Raw genomic sequence first — 16,248 nt, 5'->3', positions numbered from 1 at the left:
GTAGCATGCTCAGTGTAACAAAGATGTATTCCTCAGATGTACAGGGGAAAAAAACAACAGAAGTTGAGAGATGATGATGATGATGAAGATGATGGTGATGATGGTGAGGATGGACAGCCAGCAGGGGAGAGAATCAAAACACACCAACAGGTGGCTGATTTCAACAGAAGCCAACACAAAAAACCTTCCCTCAGCTCCAGTCTGGAGGAAGTTTGACAAACTCTTCTAGAGGAAATGTACCAGAGAGAGTTTTCTAAAATTCACACAGCCTGAGCTGAGTCCAGAGTTTCATAACAACTGAGACTTCCAACATCATAAATAAAAGTCTTACCATTTTATAAAGATCTGACACGCTTATCTGGTCTTCATCCACCATCTCAAACTCTTTTCTTGGGACCAAGTCCAGACCCAGGTGTCTGCGAGAGACAGAGAAAGAGAGAAGCTGATAAGACCAAAGCATAGCATAATGTTTCTAAAAGTGTTTAAAACCTCAACCTGATTAGACTGGTCATGTGACATGAGTCACATGATCTATACCTGCCGACCCTTGCTATGATATCAGTGTGTGTTTTGTGTGTGACAGTGAAAGGTTGTGTGTTTGCGTCCTCACTCGTTGCCCCAGTCCAGTCTGACGGTGATGTGTCTCTTGACATCTCGGCTCTGGTCCTGCGTCAGGTGACCTGACAGGAGCTGCCTCCTCAGGTCGATCAGCTCCATCATCACGTGGCGGACCTTGTAGAACAGATCGACTTTGTGTTTCTGATGGACAGAGGGGGAGAGGACAGAGAGGAGGGGGGGTTACACTCAGCTGTTATTCTGCTTTAAATGTCGTGTGGCTGGTGAAGAAGCTGAGAAAGCTGTCATTTTTTGGCAGCACAAAGTCTTTACTGTGGTGCTTCATCCGAGACCCTGGCACTCAGACAATAACTACTCCCACTGTAACGCAGTTAAGGTGGATGTGTTCATTGTTTTATAAGCTTATTCCCATTTCGCCTCACAGAGACGGGCAGAGCTTATGCCAGGATGATTTGGCAAGTCGGCAGAGAAACATGCTGAACAGATCACAGCTTGTATCAACAAACACTTTTACAGACAACGATCCAACTCTGAAGTGTTTCAGGCAGAGACACTAAGCGTGATGAGAGGCGGGAATCAAACCATTGACCTCCAGCTCTGAGTTTCACGATTTCATTGCCACAGCAAAGAGATAAAACCTGATAAACTATGTGTTAGAAGACTTATTGACCAGGAAGTGTTCAGTACTTGATTATACACAACTCTGACTGGTTAAAAGCTCTGACCAGCAGGGAATCATTCTGAACCAAAAAAGGAAAGCTAAGAACAATATGATCACTAAGGCTGGGACCATTTGCTATTCTCGCGATCTGATTCTATTACACTTTTTTGTGGTGTCGATTCAATTTAAATTGTGATTCTTCAATATTTACAATTTCTGCAACTTTAAGTTTGCTTTTTTAGCACTAGACCATGTGAAAAAGTTAAATGATGATGACTATGTCTACAGACTACATCAGGAGCCGTGGTGATTGCTCTAAGACTGGAAGGGAAGCTCAGCTTCCCCTAAAATGTCCCCAAAAAAAGTGGTGATGTGTTCTGCTGTGTGTACATTTCATTGACAAAATATGAGCTAGAATTCCTTCATCTTTTGTTCAGAATCAGCTCCTATCACAGGTAACTGGCTCGACCTCCTTCTCATTCATCCCCGCAGCGTCTCTGTGCTTTAACACAGTGGGACACTGAGCAGGGAAGCGTAGAGTGGGTTGTTCCACTGTGGAAACTGGACGGTCATTGGATAAACACTGGGCTTTGTTCCGCACATCGGACGCTGAGCATCTCTGAGGGTCTATGAGGCAGTGGGCTGGCTTGGACGCTGGGCTTCTGCATGATGATTGGATGATCTGTCTGAGGCCGAATCCCTTTTTGATTGACAGTGAAATGAGCCAGTCAGCGATCTTGAAGTATAACCCTCCACCGGAGCATCTTCTCAGTTATACATTCAGTTGTTCTGGACTGATCCGGAGGCTTTATCAACCCCCAGCGAGTTAACTTTTCTTAAAAACGACGAGTGTTGTGTTAAAAGATTCTCTCTCTTTTCACCAATAAGCAGCTACTGCTACAGCTGCGGAGCTCCTCCCCCTGTCACTCACACTTACAGCCTGCAGGTGTAGAGAGGAGCTTCTCCTGTTTAAAGCGGCTCAAGTCTTACACCTGCAACACAATGGGCCAAGGCAGTTTAAGCAGTCTAGCTCTGCTGGCCATTGAGAGAACACTGGTAAAATCCCTGGAAAAAACACCCGGTTGGTACGACAGGGTCACAGATCCTTTTCTTGAAAAGGAACGTAGGGTAGAATTTACATTTAGATAAATAAACAAATTTATGATGTAGGCCGGAAAAAAATGAGCTTCCCCTCCCTGACTGACCAGCAGCCGCCACTGATCAGGAGCCATAGTTTCCCTAAAAATGCACATCACATGAGTCAGAGAGAAACATTTCACCCTCTGCTGGAGAAAAGTGGTAACTTTTCCAATCCAGTTTATAAACAAAAACTGAAATTAAAAATTTGAATTAGGTTTTATTTTTTATTTTTTTTTTACAAAGAATCCCAATTCTGATGTTATCAGACAAAAAATCCTGATATATCGATTTTCAATATTTTCTCCCACCCCTTATGATCACATATCATGTCAAATAAATCCTACAGCCTGAGGACCTTCTGGACCCCAACCATCTCAGTTAGAGAAAAGTGGAGCAGCATTCCGTCCTGCAATCCAGACAATAACAACAACAGAGCTGGTGAGAGTATCTCTAAGCCGCTTCCACATTTATGCTGCATTCACATGCCTGAGTGATTTACATGTTTAGTCAATGTAAAGACTGATTAAAATTAACACCTGTTCACTGTACATTGTCCTGTGCTTGGCTCTGTTTCCCGTTGACCTTTCATATCACCAAACATAATGTGTCCTTCCACTTTGTTTGAGAAATCACAGAAAAAAAATTGTAGACATTTAAAAATTCAATCTGGAGGCCAAAAAAGACATTACCCTCTGGTACAGCAGCTTGAACAAACAAAGTGGGACTTTCTTTTCGCATAAATAGTTCAAAACTAAACTTGGTTAAACCAAACCAAAGCTTCTACACGCTACATGGACAACCTTTGCTACTTTTTGTTTTCTGAAAAAGTCCTATTCAAATGAAGTTGGACTTATCAATTAGTAAATTCTCATGATTCCTCAAACGTCTCATTGGATATTAAAGTCAATTTCCAGGTTTGCTCTCTGGCCTTGTTTTTTTTCTTCACGCTGTTTTGTTGCTTCTTTTTATGCATCATTAGCATCATTAGCTTGCCTCTCAGTAGTCCTAAGGAATCTATTGTCTGGCTTTGATCATTCTTCAATCAGCTCTAGGATGTTTGTTCCTTTACCCAAACAGAAGTACCATTTGCAAATTAACGGGTCGGCCACAAAGATTAGTCAGCTTCTATTAGGATGTGTTGTGTTTTGATGGATTAAACAGAAAAAAACAAATTACTCTAAACCTCTTAGAATTGAAGATGCAGTACGTCTCCTCTTAATATTTCCACACTGAGCTCATTTTTAAAAACAAAAAAGCAGAGAAAAAAATGTCAGACTGAAATCAGGGAACTCTATTTGACATTAATTAGCTTTTCCAATGAAAGTAATGATAAATGATCTTGAAATAAAACATTACTTGCAGCCAAATTATAGTCTTAATCACATTTTTCAAGCTCATATAAACATGATTATTGTCTAATGAACCCAGAAGCTCTCTGAACATTCAGCTTCTTATGACACAGACGTGGTTTAAAACTCCACTAGACTCTCTGAGGGATTTTAGATGGGTCAGTGGTCTGGTGATTTAGCTGAGGTGGAACAGCAAGTGTGGAAACAGGTAAGCACACACACTTGCATGGAGACACACACACACCTCAGAAGTTGCTTTCTTATGTAGCTGGTTCTATTATTAGTCCTCTAATTTAGCCCACAGGCCTCTCAACAGCAAGCAGCTGCTTTAAATGACCATTCAGGTCTTGACAGGAGAGCAAGGGAGGCAGAAAATTCCTCTCTCTCTCTTTCTCTCTCTCTCACACACACATAAACACACACACACAAACTTTCACGCCTGCGTACATGCACATCTGTGTTCATGCATGTAAATATAACTGCAGATAACACACTGATGTTAAACCTTTGATTCCTTCACAGTCTTGCTCTGTTATCGGGTTAAATCCATTCACTGTCAGTCAGTCTCTGTGTAGGATACATCCATACAGGAGGCTCTTATTCATCAGTACAGCACCATCATCACCAGAGGTCTTACATAGGAAGGTTATATAAATGTAGCTGCAATGGAGGCGGAGCTGCTTTTGGGGGGAAACTCAGAAAACTACCAACTAAAGTCTGCAAGCCTGGGAGATTTGGTTAAAGTATGTGAAAAGTCTGCTTTACGTTGCATGTGGACTGGATTATCTAAGGGCACGGTCACACAGGCCATCCAAACCGTGCCGTGCTCAAGCACGACTGTCCTCCCACAGCGCCGTTCCCCCAGCTGTAGAGTACGGCCAGTGGTCACACCAGTGGTCACACTACCCCAATATGAACCAGACTTTAGCGGGTATCACACATGCTCATGGCCCACCTATGTCATTGTGAAGCATCTAATTACATGAAGCGCAATCTCGTCAGAGTCAGCACAATGAGACACAGAGAGCACTGCTACAACTTTAGAGACTTTTGGACTTATATTAAGTCGTTTTCGCCTGACATAGCCATCTAACACCCCGCTTTGTTTAAAATGATTGTTGAAAGATGCTCTTGCGGTTATCATACGTCAAGGATCGCACACGCTGTCCACGTGCATGAAGTAAACCGTGCCGGAGCCCACCTCTCCTAAGCGTGCCAAAGCACGGAAGTGAATCATGCTCAAGCACGGCATGATTGCACTCACACTGGCCATTCCAAACGTGATTTAGGGCTGAAGTGTGCTTAAGCACAGCACGGTTAGCCAGTGTGACCACGTCCTAAGGGTTTGGTCTTAAAGTCAGAGTGCAAAAGCAGTTTTCAGGTTTGATTTTTCCTGTGACTGTTGGGACATCTTTCTGCTTTCAAAACTCATCCAGGCACATCCAGGCAATTCACTTAAATCAAAAGATGGAGTAAAGGAGGATTTTCAGTTGTTGACCTTCACTCATTTAACTACTTTTTAAGGGTTTTTTTAGAGGCAGGGCAGATAAACAAAAAGATATTGGATGCATTTTATGTCTCCATCAATAACCTTTTTTATTTCTTTATTTTTTTTAATCTTTTTCAACTCAGGTCACAATTTCATTGTTATTAAGTAATGTTGGGGCTTTGATGGTACCTCAAACTATATTACAGTTTTATCTTTGAGGAGGGCTGATTCTGGGTCACACTTTTATTGATTAATTGTTAATTGATCAATTGTGGTTTGTTGGCCAGATTATTCTACATTGTTAAAAAAAAAATCCTGCACTTAATGGCAGAACCTGCAGCCCAATAACTTGTAGCACTGTTGCCGCTCTAACTAGGTTTTCCTTCTGTCTAAATTCTTGCTTGTGTTGTACGTCGCTTTGGACAAAAACTGTGGAACTGTAGAACTTTGGATCCAAAAGTGCGATGGCCATGTTTAAATAATGTAGAAAAAAACACATCTGAACAATACAACAAAGGCTTCTTATAAGCACATCATCCAACCCAGCTTTGTACAAGACTCCAGGGAGCAGGCAGCCGCTCAGTCTAGCGTCTGTTTCATTCCCAGAGACTTGAACATAATGAAAGGTTTCACTAATAGCAGAGCTGGAGCAGACTCAGTGTTCTCTCCTCTCACAGCAGCTTTCTCTGCTTTTATCTGATGGAGTGACCACCATCCAGAACATTTACAGCAGCTCATCAGCTGCTGCTCAGACTCAAAGTGACTGTGCTGTATGAAAAAAATATGAGTAAATTGGTCAGCAAAGACTGAACGTAGAGTGTTCTTCTACATTCATTACACCAAGATGGTGATTTGAAAAACTCAGAAAAAACAACAAAAACTTTAAATTCATATCAGGGTCTGCAAAGATTTCAGCCTTGCTTGCTTGTGTCTGAAATAAATATTAGTGGTTTTGCTGTGATGAGCCTTAAAAGTTTTATTTACTTGAGGCCCTTCTTGATTAGAACTTTTCGACCCTTCAGCAGGATGCATCCTTCTCAAATGTCTATCATTAAATATTTATCTGATGAGGATATTTTCCCATTATGACGAAAGACTTAATTAGGATGCTTTCCTTAGAATTTTTTCCTGTGTTTAGTCAGCTGTTGGAAACTTGATATGGGTGCTACACCAATCAGAAACTTTCTGTTTACAGGCTTTGCCCTGAAAAGTTCCTGGATGTCTGGAAAGAAGCACACTCCAGGCCGGGCTGTTTCAAGGGGTGGATCATTTATAACCCAGAACTAAATTTAGACCCTAGTTCCTGTGGTCAAAAAAACACCTTCTTTTTTCTGTGCTGTGATTTAATCCTGTTCAACTTTATTAATAAAGCACTTTAAAATACAACAATGTTGGCCAAAGTGCTGTACACAACCCTAAACTATAAATAATTAACAGAAAAGAAAAAAAAAACAATGACAGACAATAAAACAGCAAAAAAAAAAAAAAAACTTTCTGTGCAATATACATATCTCGTGACAATATTTTGCAATAGTGCACAATTTATGTCACATTTTTATACCATATTCTTAGTAAATGCTCATAATTATGTCATATTCTCATATTCAATTTCACATTAAACTTCCATTTGTACTTTCTTACATTTGTATATTTTGCACTTTCTTATATCTTTTGTCTTGTATCATGTACTTTTTGTTTTTTAACACTTTCTACAGGGAGTAACTGCAACTAAGAAGCACTTTCCCCTCAGGGATCAATAAAGTATTTCTGATATCTGAAACGGTAAAAACGAAGCAAGTTTCATGTTTTACCTTTACAGTCAAGTTAAAAGTTGACGTCAGATGACTGATTTTATCGGCTTAGAAATGACACAAAGCATCTGACATTTAATCTCACTGCAGGAGAAAATCTCAGGGCGATGAACACTGACTGCACCTGTATTATACCTGAATCTGAGGGTACAAGAGGTATTTAAAACATGGTATCATTCCAACATGTATCTGCATCCACAGGGAAACCTTTTTCACAGCTCTGCTTCTCCTCCTCTCTGCTTCCTGATCATGCTGCAATACCCTGACAGTGATAAATGTGTTTTTTAAGCATCCGAGTTTAAAAATATTACAAGTTTTATCCAAAGAGTGCCACATTTCAAATGGATCTTTACTAGTTGCTTAGCAACAAGAAGAGTCATGCACAGCATCCCCCCTCAGCATCTGTTTAACATTTGTTTTTAAGGAGAAGCCCAGTGGACACACAAGCTAATGCTCTTTGATACACACTCTGAGAGAGTCCAGATTAAGATTCTGCACGAGCACGAGAGCATTAGTGATGCAGCAACATCTACCAGAGAACAAGCTTTTACACATCATCTGAGAGGAGAGTGAACTTTGATGTCAATATCAATTATACATATTTTACATCTCTTTGCATCAAAATAAATGGAGAGATTAATCAGATGAATATAAAAAGAGAAGCACCTGTAACAAAATACCAAAGACAATATTTTCTGAATGGAGTGATAGATTTGATCTACCTTTATATACCACAGCTTGATTGGGTAACCGTGTCTAAAGATGGTTTTTATTTTGGGATTAAGGAGGCATAAGCTAACCTTTGGATGAGAGGTTACAGCATGATCAAACTCAACAGGGACTTCATACATGAAAACTTCTATAAAACACATATGCATGCTAAAGAGTGAAGAATGATCATTCAATTGCCTTTACAAACCACTTTCTGAAATAGATTAATAACTAAACAATCAATGACATCAAGTTGATTTCAATGTAGTGAGAATCTAAAAAATGAAACATCAAGGTTACATTGTCCATCTTTTGTCAGCTGATCCTTCAATCCAAGCAGCAAACTCATCCTGATTTGAATGAGTGCAAGTCTACACTGAGATACGCAACTCTGTTCAACAGAACAGAGGCCAAACAAACCAACCATGGTACCAACCATGAGCAACTGAGCAAGTGACCAATGTCCAAGCCACCAATGAGCCCAGGAATGAACCAAAATAAAAGTACATGGTCTCTATGACATCACTCACTCGTTTCTAATACGGCATTTTGAAGTCTGTCAGACGGTGTAATTCTAAAAAGGCTCAACTCAAATTGTAGGACTTCAGATGTGACGAGATGGACCTTAAACTTCTTGCAGACAGGTGCTCTGTGCCATCAGTCAGTCAAGTCAGTCATGCCCTTCCGAGCAAAACTCATAAGTTTAGTAACTTTAAAAATAATGCGTTAAAAAAAAATAAGCCCCATACAGTGTGTGCTAATAGGAAAACAAGATTTTCCAACCAAAATCTTTCCAAACCGGGCTGTAAACATGTTTATTTTTTCTTAACAGATCAGCTAACAAACAAACCACTGACTGTGTCACTAATCATCCAACTGATTCACCAACCAAAAGTCTATTCTACGAACCAATCAACTCACCGAACATCTTTTTCATCCTCTACATCAACCAATAAACTAAACAACCCAACAACCTTTTAACCCATTTACCGAGCCACCAATCAACCACTTACCCACTGACTAAGCCCAGGACGAACCAACAAACCCACTACCCAATCTACCTGACAGCAAACCAGTTACATTAACAACTTTTACCTGAAGATAAATCTGTTATAACCAATAAATCAGACTGATTACTCAGGTAGCAAAGTTTTCTACCAGTCACCACAAATGTTAGGAGCAAGAGCTTTTGAACGATGAGAAACTTTATTGTGTTACCTTTTGCATTAACTGGACACGGGTAGTATGCTCAGGAACATAAGCAGCCCAGATCATTATACACACCTCTTCTGGTTTCAGGCCACTTTGTGGTGCAGTTTGTTTCATCCTGAAACAAAAGACCAGTCCATAACGTTTGACTCTCTGTGCCAAGCTCATAGAGGTCTGTTTGGAGAACAGAAACCCTATAAGCTGTAGTTTGGCAGAATCAACTCTGCTCCTGAGGGTGAACCTTTAATTTAAGGCAGCAGCACAAGAGTCAGCAATAAAGCCCCCAGTGGTTTACAGAGCTGAACCCTGCAGACACATCACCGAGGAACAGGACACACAAACTGCTCACTGTTGTTATTTACAGCTGCAGTAAGAGAGAGCAGCCGTCCCCTGAGCAAGGTCCACAAACACATTTACAGAGACCTGCTCCACAAAAGCTGCACACCGACTGCCACAGGAGCTGCTGGAGGAAACAGTAAAGACCATAATCACCTTAAGTTCACCTCAAAAGAAGAAGAAAGACATTTAGAGCCACAGGAAAACAAAGGAAAGGACAGGAGTTCAGGAGCTGTTAACAGAATTAGTCTCAGGTATTCAAGACTGGAATACCAAGCAGGTGAAGCTGCCAAAGGGCTGCAAAGACTTCAGGTAAAATTTATTTTAGGTCATAGTCCTTTATCTTACTTTAACTGTGCATTTTTTAACCAGCTACCCTACTGGAAAGAGACATAAGCTGTGCTGTCCCAGTTCAAGGGCTGTTTCATTTGACATTTAACACAGATTGTGTCGCAGCATTGCATCAAATGCTGGAGCCGACTGCTAACGCAGCCGATGAACCTGGATTTCCTCCTTTTTCCTGGCCATAAAGGATGCATTCCTTCGTAGCTCAATATATCCACAGATTCAGATCAGATGGCGGACTCTCAAACAGTTTGGTATGATACTTTCAAATGATAATATCTGGTTTCAACACAAAAGTGTAGTTCATGATGTAAAAACCCAAACTGGTCCTTGAAAGTGCAAAAGATCTGTTAAGCAATAGATACAGCAACATGATGTTAGTTACCTCTCTGAAGACTTAGTAGTCATAGGCAACAGGAGCAGCATTCAGTAAAGAAAAGATGAGGACAGGAGCAGTAAGACATGCAAACAGAAAATCCAGACTGAACAATGTCAGTACAGCCTGAACTGACAAAACACCAATCAAGAAGTTAAGTTTTTGGTAGGCTGGGTCCTTTAAAAGGCTCTGTGAGGACTAACAGTTCGGCATTGATTGCAGTGACACCTGTGGATGGTATTTTTTGTATTTTTACATGTCGTGAAGGGATTTATGTTCTCCCAGGAAAATCTGGCTCAACTCAGACAAGCAGCATTTGGAAATAACCAATTTTGGCGCTCATAATCTCACTCTGAAGAGTGGATTATGAATAAGCATGTACACACACATATACACACACACACGCACATGTGCATATATAATATACAATATACGAGACTATTACTTAACAAGATCACTTGTTAACTCCTACACAACAATGGTTTTAAGGTGAAACGAAGAGGTATTGCGTTTCGGCCTCGCATTTACATGGAAACAGTGTTTTAGCCGACCTAAAATGCAAACTTTCAAAACCGCCTCCATAGTGGTAATTTTGTAAAACACAGTCAACAAGGTTGCCGTGTAAACAGCATGCCAGTGTTTTCAGTGGAAACGTTGACGTCACAGTCCGCTTCGCGCATGGGCAAACAACAGGACAGCAATACTGTTTTTACGATCGTCAGAAACTACCAGGTTGTGCTTGTGCTGCTGAATCTGTTGACTGTCATTCAACAAGATGAGCATCTGTTGCTACATTTCTGCACTTAGTATTCGCCAATACACCAGATGATCGGCTCTACTCTACTTTGGTAGGCGGCTTCTGGACAAGACAGTTATAGCGCCGACTACAGGCCTGGCATGCTTATTACAGCGTTTTCAGTCCCTCGCCATTTTTGTGTAAATGCAGATGTTTTTATACTGCATTTTCACTGTGTTTTAGTGTTTTTGGATGAAACGTCGTGAAAAGGAGGCCTGAGAGAGGTGGCAGTTAAAGCCCTCAGTATGGCTTGAAGATGGCCATCACTAAATCTGGACCTGTTCTTTGGTTGACCTCCTTTCTTGCTCTCTGGAATACTTTAAGAGATCTCATAATAACTCTGCTTAAGGTTGCACTCCTTAAAACCTCAACTTTCTCCTATGATACTGTTGTGATTCCTCTTAAACGCGACAGAAATAATCAATCTCTCCCATTTATCCTAAAGCACTCTACATGACGTAAAACTTCCTTTACACCCTTGAAAAAGACATTTTACTGTAACCTCTTAAACCCTAAGGTTCCCCAATTGGGGGACTTCAAGGTTGCTCCACAACAAAAGATACAAAACTCAGCTACCAACGCAATCGAGTCATACTTCAACTGAACTTTCTGTTGGTTCGAGTAATACTTGTAAGTAAGTTTGTCTTTTTGCTCCTTCCTTTTCAGAGTTAAAACCTCCTTTGGGTGGACCCTTTAAGCACACAGTCCTCCTCCTACCTCATCCTCCTTCCCTCACCGCCTTCCCTGCCTCTTCCCTCAGCTGGAGTGAGTAATCACACCTTCACATCCAGCGGGAGCAAACACACACACACACACACACAAACACACACCAACACCGTTTAACACATCTTTACCACCTCAGCACAATAAAAAGCAGCCGAGCAAATCTTCGATAATGATGCTGCTTGTAGAAGCCGTTCTGTTTCATTGGAGCTCGTTCTGACGGTGTCCTGATATTAGTAAAAGAGTAACACAAAGCATCAGGAGCAGGAAAACGACTGTGGAGCTCTGCTCACTGCAGTTAACTAAATCAAACATTTGCTTTCCTCTTTACTGCTGTGCAGGCCTTTTGCTTTTCACAGAAAGAGAGAGGCATAAAATGACGATCTTAATCTTCGAGACAGCACATAAACTAGAAAAGGAACACCATCACCTCTCTTCTATTAATAAACAGCTCCACATTTCCTACCAGAGGGTTCCCCAAGCTGTGGGTCAGGGACCAGAGGTGGGTCTCTAGGGGGGTAACAGACTGTCATAGCTGAGCATTTGAATAAATGAGATTTATTCAGGCTGACAGCTCTAATAGCTAACAGGACATTTGCGACACCTCTTTTCCATTAGCAGCATCCTGCTCCATTTTCACACCTGACAAATGAGAAAAGCAGAAGGCCGGATTCCAACTTTCATTTTGTTTCTCTGGGGAGTGAAGTGTCTGGTTGTGTTACTGATGAGGCTCAAATATTGGATTTGCACATTTATAACATTAAATATTTATAAAAGCTGCAGTCTCATTAAAATATACTACAGTATGTATCTTTGAATAATGCTTTGGCCTTGTTTTCGTCTGCCTCTGATCTGGTGCCGAGCAGGCAGAGGAAGTGAGTTTATCAGAAACACCCTGCAGAGCTGGATGATAGAGGAGGGAACTTTTGGTTGACTCAGATATGCAACACTTGGCCTTTGATAACAATAATATCTTTATACTGCAATAATCAACATATTAAAGAATCATGCAATACTTTATTACCATATCTAATTAATAGAAGAACTACAAAAGCACTCAGAGAGCACAGACCTCTGCCAAGCATATTGTGATTGTCACGCAACACTTAAGTCCTACTTTAATGTTATACTCCCTTTCAGCAGACTGTCTGCTACAACTTGGTGTTAGTTACAGGTTTGTACAATAATTTGTTGCCTGACAGTGTTGAAAATTAAGATGACCCAGTATATATTTCATATTACAGATCTTATTATTCAGAATATTGGCGGGATCTGGATCGTACTTTAACATCTGTCAGAAATTATGGTGACCTTGTTTTGTTTTGTTTTGCAAAGCAATCCGACCATTTATGGTGGAGTTCTATACACATATGGTAAAAACTGCCCTATCTCACAATGATAAAGAATCTGTTAAAACAGTCCTGGATCCAGGCAGTTATCTAGATCACTTCCAAAATGTAATCACATCTTCCTTAACCCAATTTGAACATTTCCTGAAAATTTCATCAAGATCCATTTGTTACTTTTTGAGTTATGTTGTTCACAGACAAACAAACTAACTCTCCTAAAAAAGACAACGTGCTGGATTTGTTCAATTAATCCCTGCACTTTGATTTGACTTCTTTGATATGAAATAATTATTTCTTTAGTCTGTAAATTTAATTCATAGAACTTAAAAACTGGAAATTTTCTGTAAAAGCAAATATTTATCTATTTAAAAATATATAAATAAATAGGACAAATACACATTTTTCTTGCAGTGCCTACACAGGGGTTCTTTCTAGTCTGCCTCCATTTCTTTGTAAATGTCTGCTCTTTGAGCCACGCTTAAAGTCTTCTACATCCAACTCCTTCATAGCACATACAAGGAAGTATTTTCCCCTTTTTTCTGTAAAATGATCAAATCTATCATGTAGTACTCCATGTCATGTGGAGTCCTCCCATCACAGGTGATTGAGACTCTTGCTGAGTCTAAAACCAGATACTTACATGAAGTACACCAAGTACACTATGTATTTAGAAGAGATGAGCACAAAACCTCACAGGGTAGTGCTATCTCAAATCAAACGCCACTGTGTTGCACTTACTGGAAGTGTATTTCACAGCCATCTCTCTGCTATTCATTAACTCCGATTCTCATCAATTGTTTGATCCGTTCACACCCTTTCTTCTACGTAGGCTACTGAGGGTGAGAAGTGTCCAGTGTTCTACTCGAAACCTTTTGATCGTTTTGATTGAGCCAGCTGAGTAATAAAAATTTACACAATTTTTCCCTAAAGCCAGTGTGAACCAAGCAGCAAGCTACAGAAAGTTTCCTAATGTGGTCACTTAATGAATTCTTGGACTGTTCATGTACACTGCTACATTGTTGAATTGTAAAATTATGTTTTTAGTATTGTCTCCACTCTTTTAACCACTCAAAGCACTTTTACATTACATGCCACTTCCGCCCATTGACACCACATTCACAATAACCAGGTATAATTTACAAAAACATCATCCTAAACAAAAAAGTAGTGTGTGAGCTGCTTCAGAAAGCTTGTTGGAGGCTCAAAGTGGAGTTGGATTGCAGCTCTGTAATTACAGGAAAACACACATCAACAACAAGAGAGAACGAAAAAACAAACAAACACTCAACTTCAAATATTCTATACAGTTCCCACATTGTGAGTGTGTGGATGAATTCAGGTACAGCTGCAGTCTTTTTTTTCACAGACAGATGCTTGCTGTCATGTCTTGAACCACTTGGTGAAGCATATGTTACCTCTACACATGCACACTGCTGCTGCACCAATGATCCTGCATCATTACTCACTCTGACAGGCTGGACTGCAGATTTATATCAGGTAATCTGTATTTTGTACCTGATTACCCTTAGACAGTTTGACACCTCCCTTCAACCGGGTGTGAGTCTGCCTGGAAGCGCCTGAATCAGAGGGGACCCTGACAACACCTCTGATCCATTAGCAAACGTCCAGCTTCATTTTCACACCCGTCAAACCGGATGCTGTGATACTGCAAACAGAAGCACTGAGGCAGATCATCAGGGAGCACAAACAGAGAGAGTCTGAATCCCTTTCTGATCGCCTCTTCTTGGCTGTTAATGTAACACACCACTCCTGCTTTCTCAGAAAAAAAACAGAAACAAAACAAAACATGATCTCTATGTAGAAAGTGTCTATTAATCTGGATATTTTTTGTGTCCTTTTTTTTTTTTTTTTTTTCCCATTTTTGAGTTTTGAAGACAGCAGAACACACTTGGAACACCTTGGAAGAAATATATGACATAAAGATTAAATTGGTGACCCTTGTTTAAGATGTCCCTGAAAAGTAATTGATCTTTGGTATTCTGGTTTATCGTTTGTAAACATTTCTTGTTAGAGACACAAAATAATTGTTCAAAACTCAACTCAAACTTAACATAGGCAACTTCCGTGTTTTTTTTTTTTTTTTTTTGGTAGTTGTTTTGAGCTTGCCGTTACTTTTTATGGCTTATTTATTGGCCATTGACACCAAACTGGTTATGCTTACAGTGATGCTTTCGCTTCGTTTGGTTCCTGTGTTTGTCCAGAGATCCTACGTGTAACCATGATTGTATTAGTTACAAACGTGATCAACTGTTAGCAGCTCACAGCATCTCAGTGCTAACCTGTGCTATGACCAATGTCCCCTGCAAGCTGCAGAGAAGGAGATGTTGACGACTGCTAGAAGTGCAGTGTGAGCCAAGCAAAGATGACATCGACCTGTCCTTCCATCCATCATTATGGGAGATGCAAGATCTGCCTCCAATAAGAAGGCAAGCTAGCTATGCTAACCCAAAGGAAATGCAGGCAAAATAGAACCATGCTATCCACAGACATGGCTCAAGGAGCTAACATCTCTTTGAAGGATTTCACCTGTTGTGAGCAGACAAGATACAGGAGAGTGAGACTTAAAAAACTAGTAAGGGAGGCCATCTCAGTCCTGGAGGTGGAAGCTAACAGGAAAACAATGGCCAAGCTGTCGTCTTGTAATGGACATTTTTGCACCATCCACTTTGTTAGCCACTTTGACTCCTGGATGTCTCTTCAGGGATTAACAAAGTGCATTCTATTCTTTTCTACTCTAGCTATTAATATATCCTAATTAAGTGAAGTAGCACATTGTTTTCCGCTTCATTCACTAAAGTATGAAATCTTCACTAATCAACTTGAAAAGTCGTAGTTCTCAGTGTCTAACAACATTACAGAAATAAACTCTAAACTTTGTTTTGGATTGTGTGTATTTTGGCAACCCCTATGCACAAATTTTTATATACCATCTTTGCTAATTTTGTTCTTTTCTTCTTTAAGTTGGGTTTCTAATAAAAATCTTGTAGTATCTCTTTACTGAAAAGAGTGTTGTGATGTCTACCTCTAGAGAGCTGGCCAATCAGAGGGAAGGGGCTGGAGGTGGGGGGTGGAGCAGGGAGTCTTAAAGAGACAGCAGTCGAAACGAAGCATTTCATACTGAGGCCGAAATAAAGGTTATCAATAGAGTGAGAAAAAAAGGGTTTATTACACTGTACATGATGTAAAGTTACTACAAAGGTACCAGAGGGAACAGAAGGATAGAATAAAGACTAAAAAACGCACAGTACCTGCCCTTCAAGGGGTTTGACATTAGTGCCTTGGCTCAGTTGGCTGGATTACTTGATTCACTGTTGATACTGAATTTGAAGTAATTTTTATGTTTTCCTGTCAAGTTT

At 40.3% G+C, this 16,248-nt stretch overlaps 1 protein-coding gene across 4 annotated transcripts in view; it reads right to left on the bottom strand.

Moving 5' to 3' along the window:
- LOC141798023 (dedicator of cytokinesis protein 3-like) overlaps window positions 1-16,248 on the bottom strand; it is a 272,445-nt gene that overhangs the window by 74,969 nt on the left and 181,228 nt on the right. For all 4 annotated transcript variants that reach the window (XM_074679790.1, XM_074679799.1, XM_074679807.1 and 1 more), the window contains 2 exons: window positions 611-759; window positions 332-416 (listed from right to left, as the gene is read on the bottom strand). In XM_074679790.1, coding sequence (XP_074535891.1) covers window positions 332-416; window positions 611-759 — 234 coding nt within the window. The remainder of the gene's footprint in view (window positions 1-331; window positions 417-610; window positions 760-16,248) is intronic.

The sequence above is a fragment of the Halichoeres trimaculatus genome, unplaced genomic scaffold (assembly GCF_033239565.1).
Source record: "Halichoeres trimaculatus isolate MK-OKI-2021-1 unplaced genomic scaffold, fHalTri1.1 fHalTri1_scaffold_1, whole genome shotgun sequence".
Classification (NCBI taxonomy): domain Eukaryota; kingdom Metazoa; phylum Chordata; class Actinopteri; order Labriformes; family Labridae; genus Halichoeres; species Halichoeres trimaculatus.
Note: the sequence above shows the minus strand (reverse complement) of the source record. Positions and strands in the feature narration are given on the sequence as shown.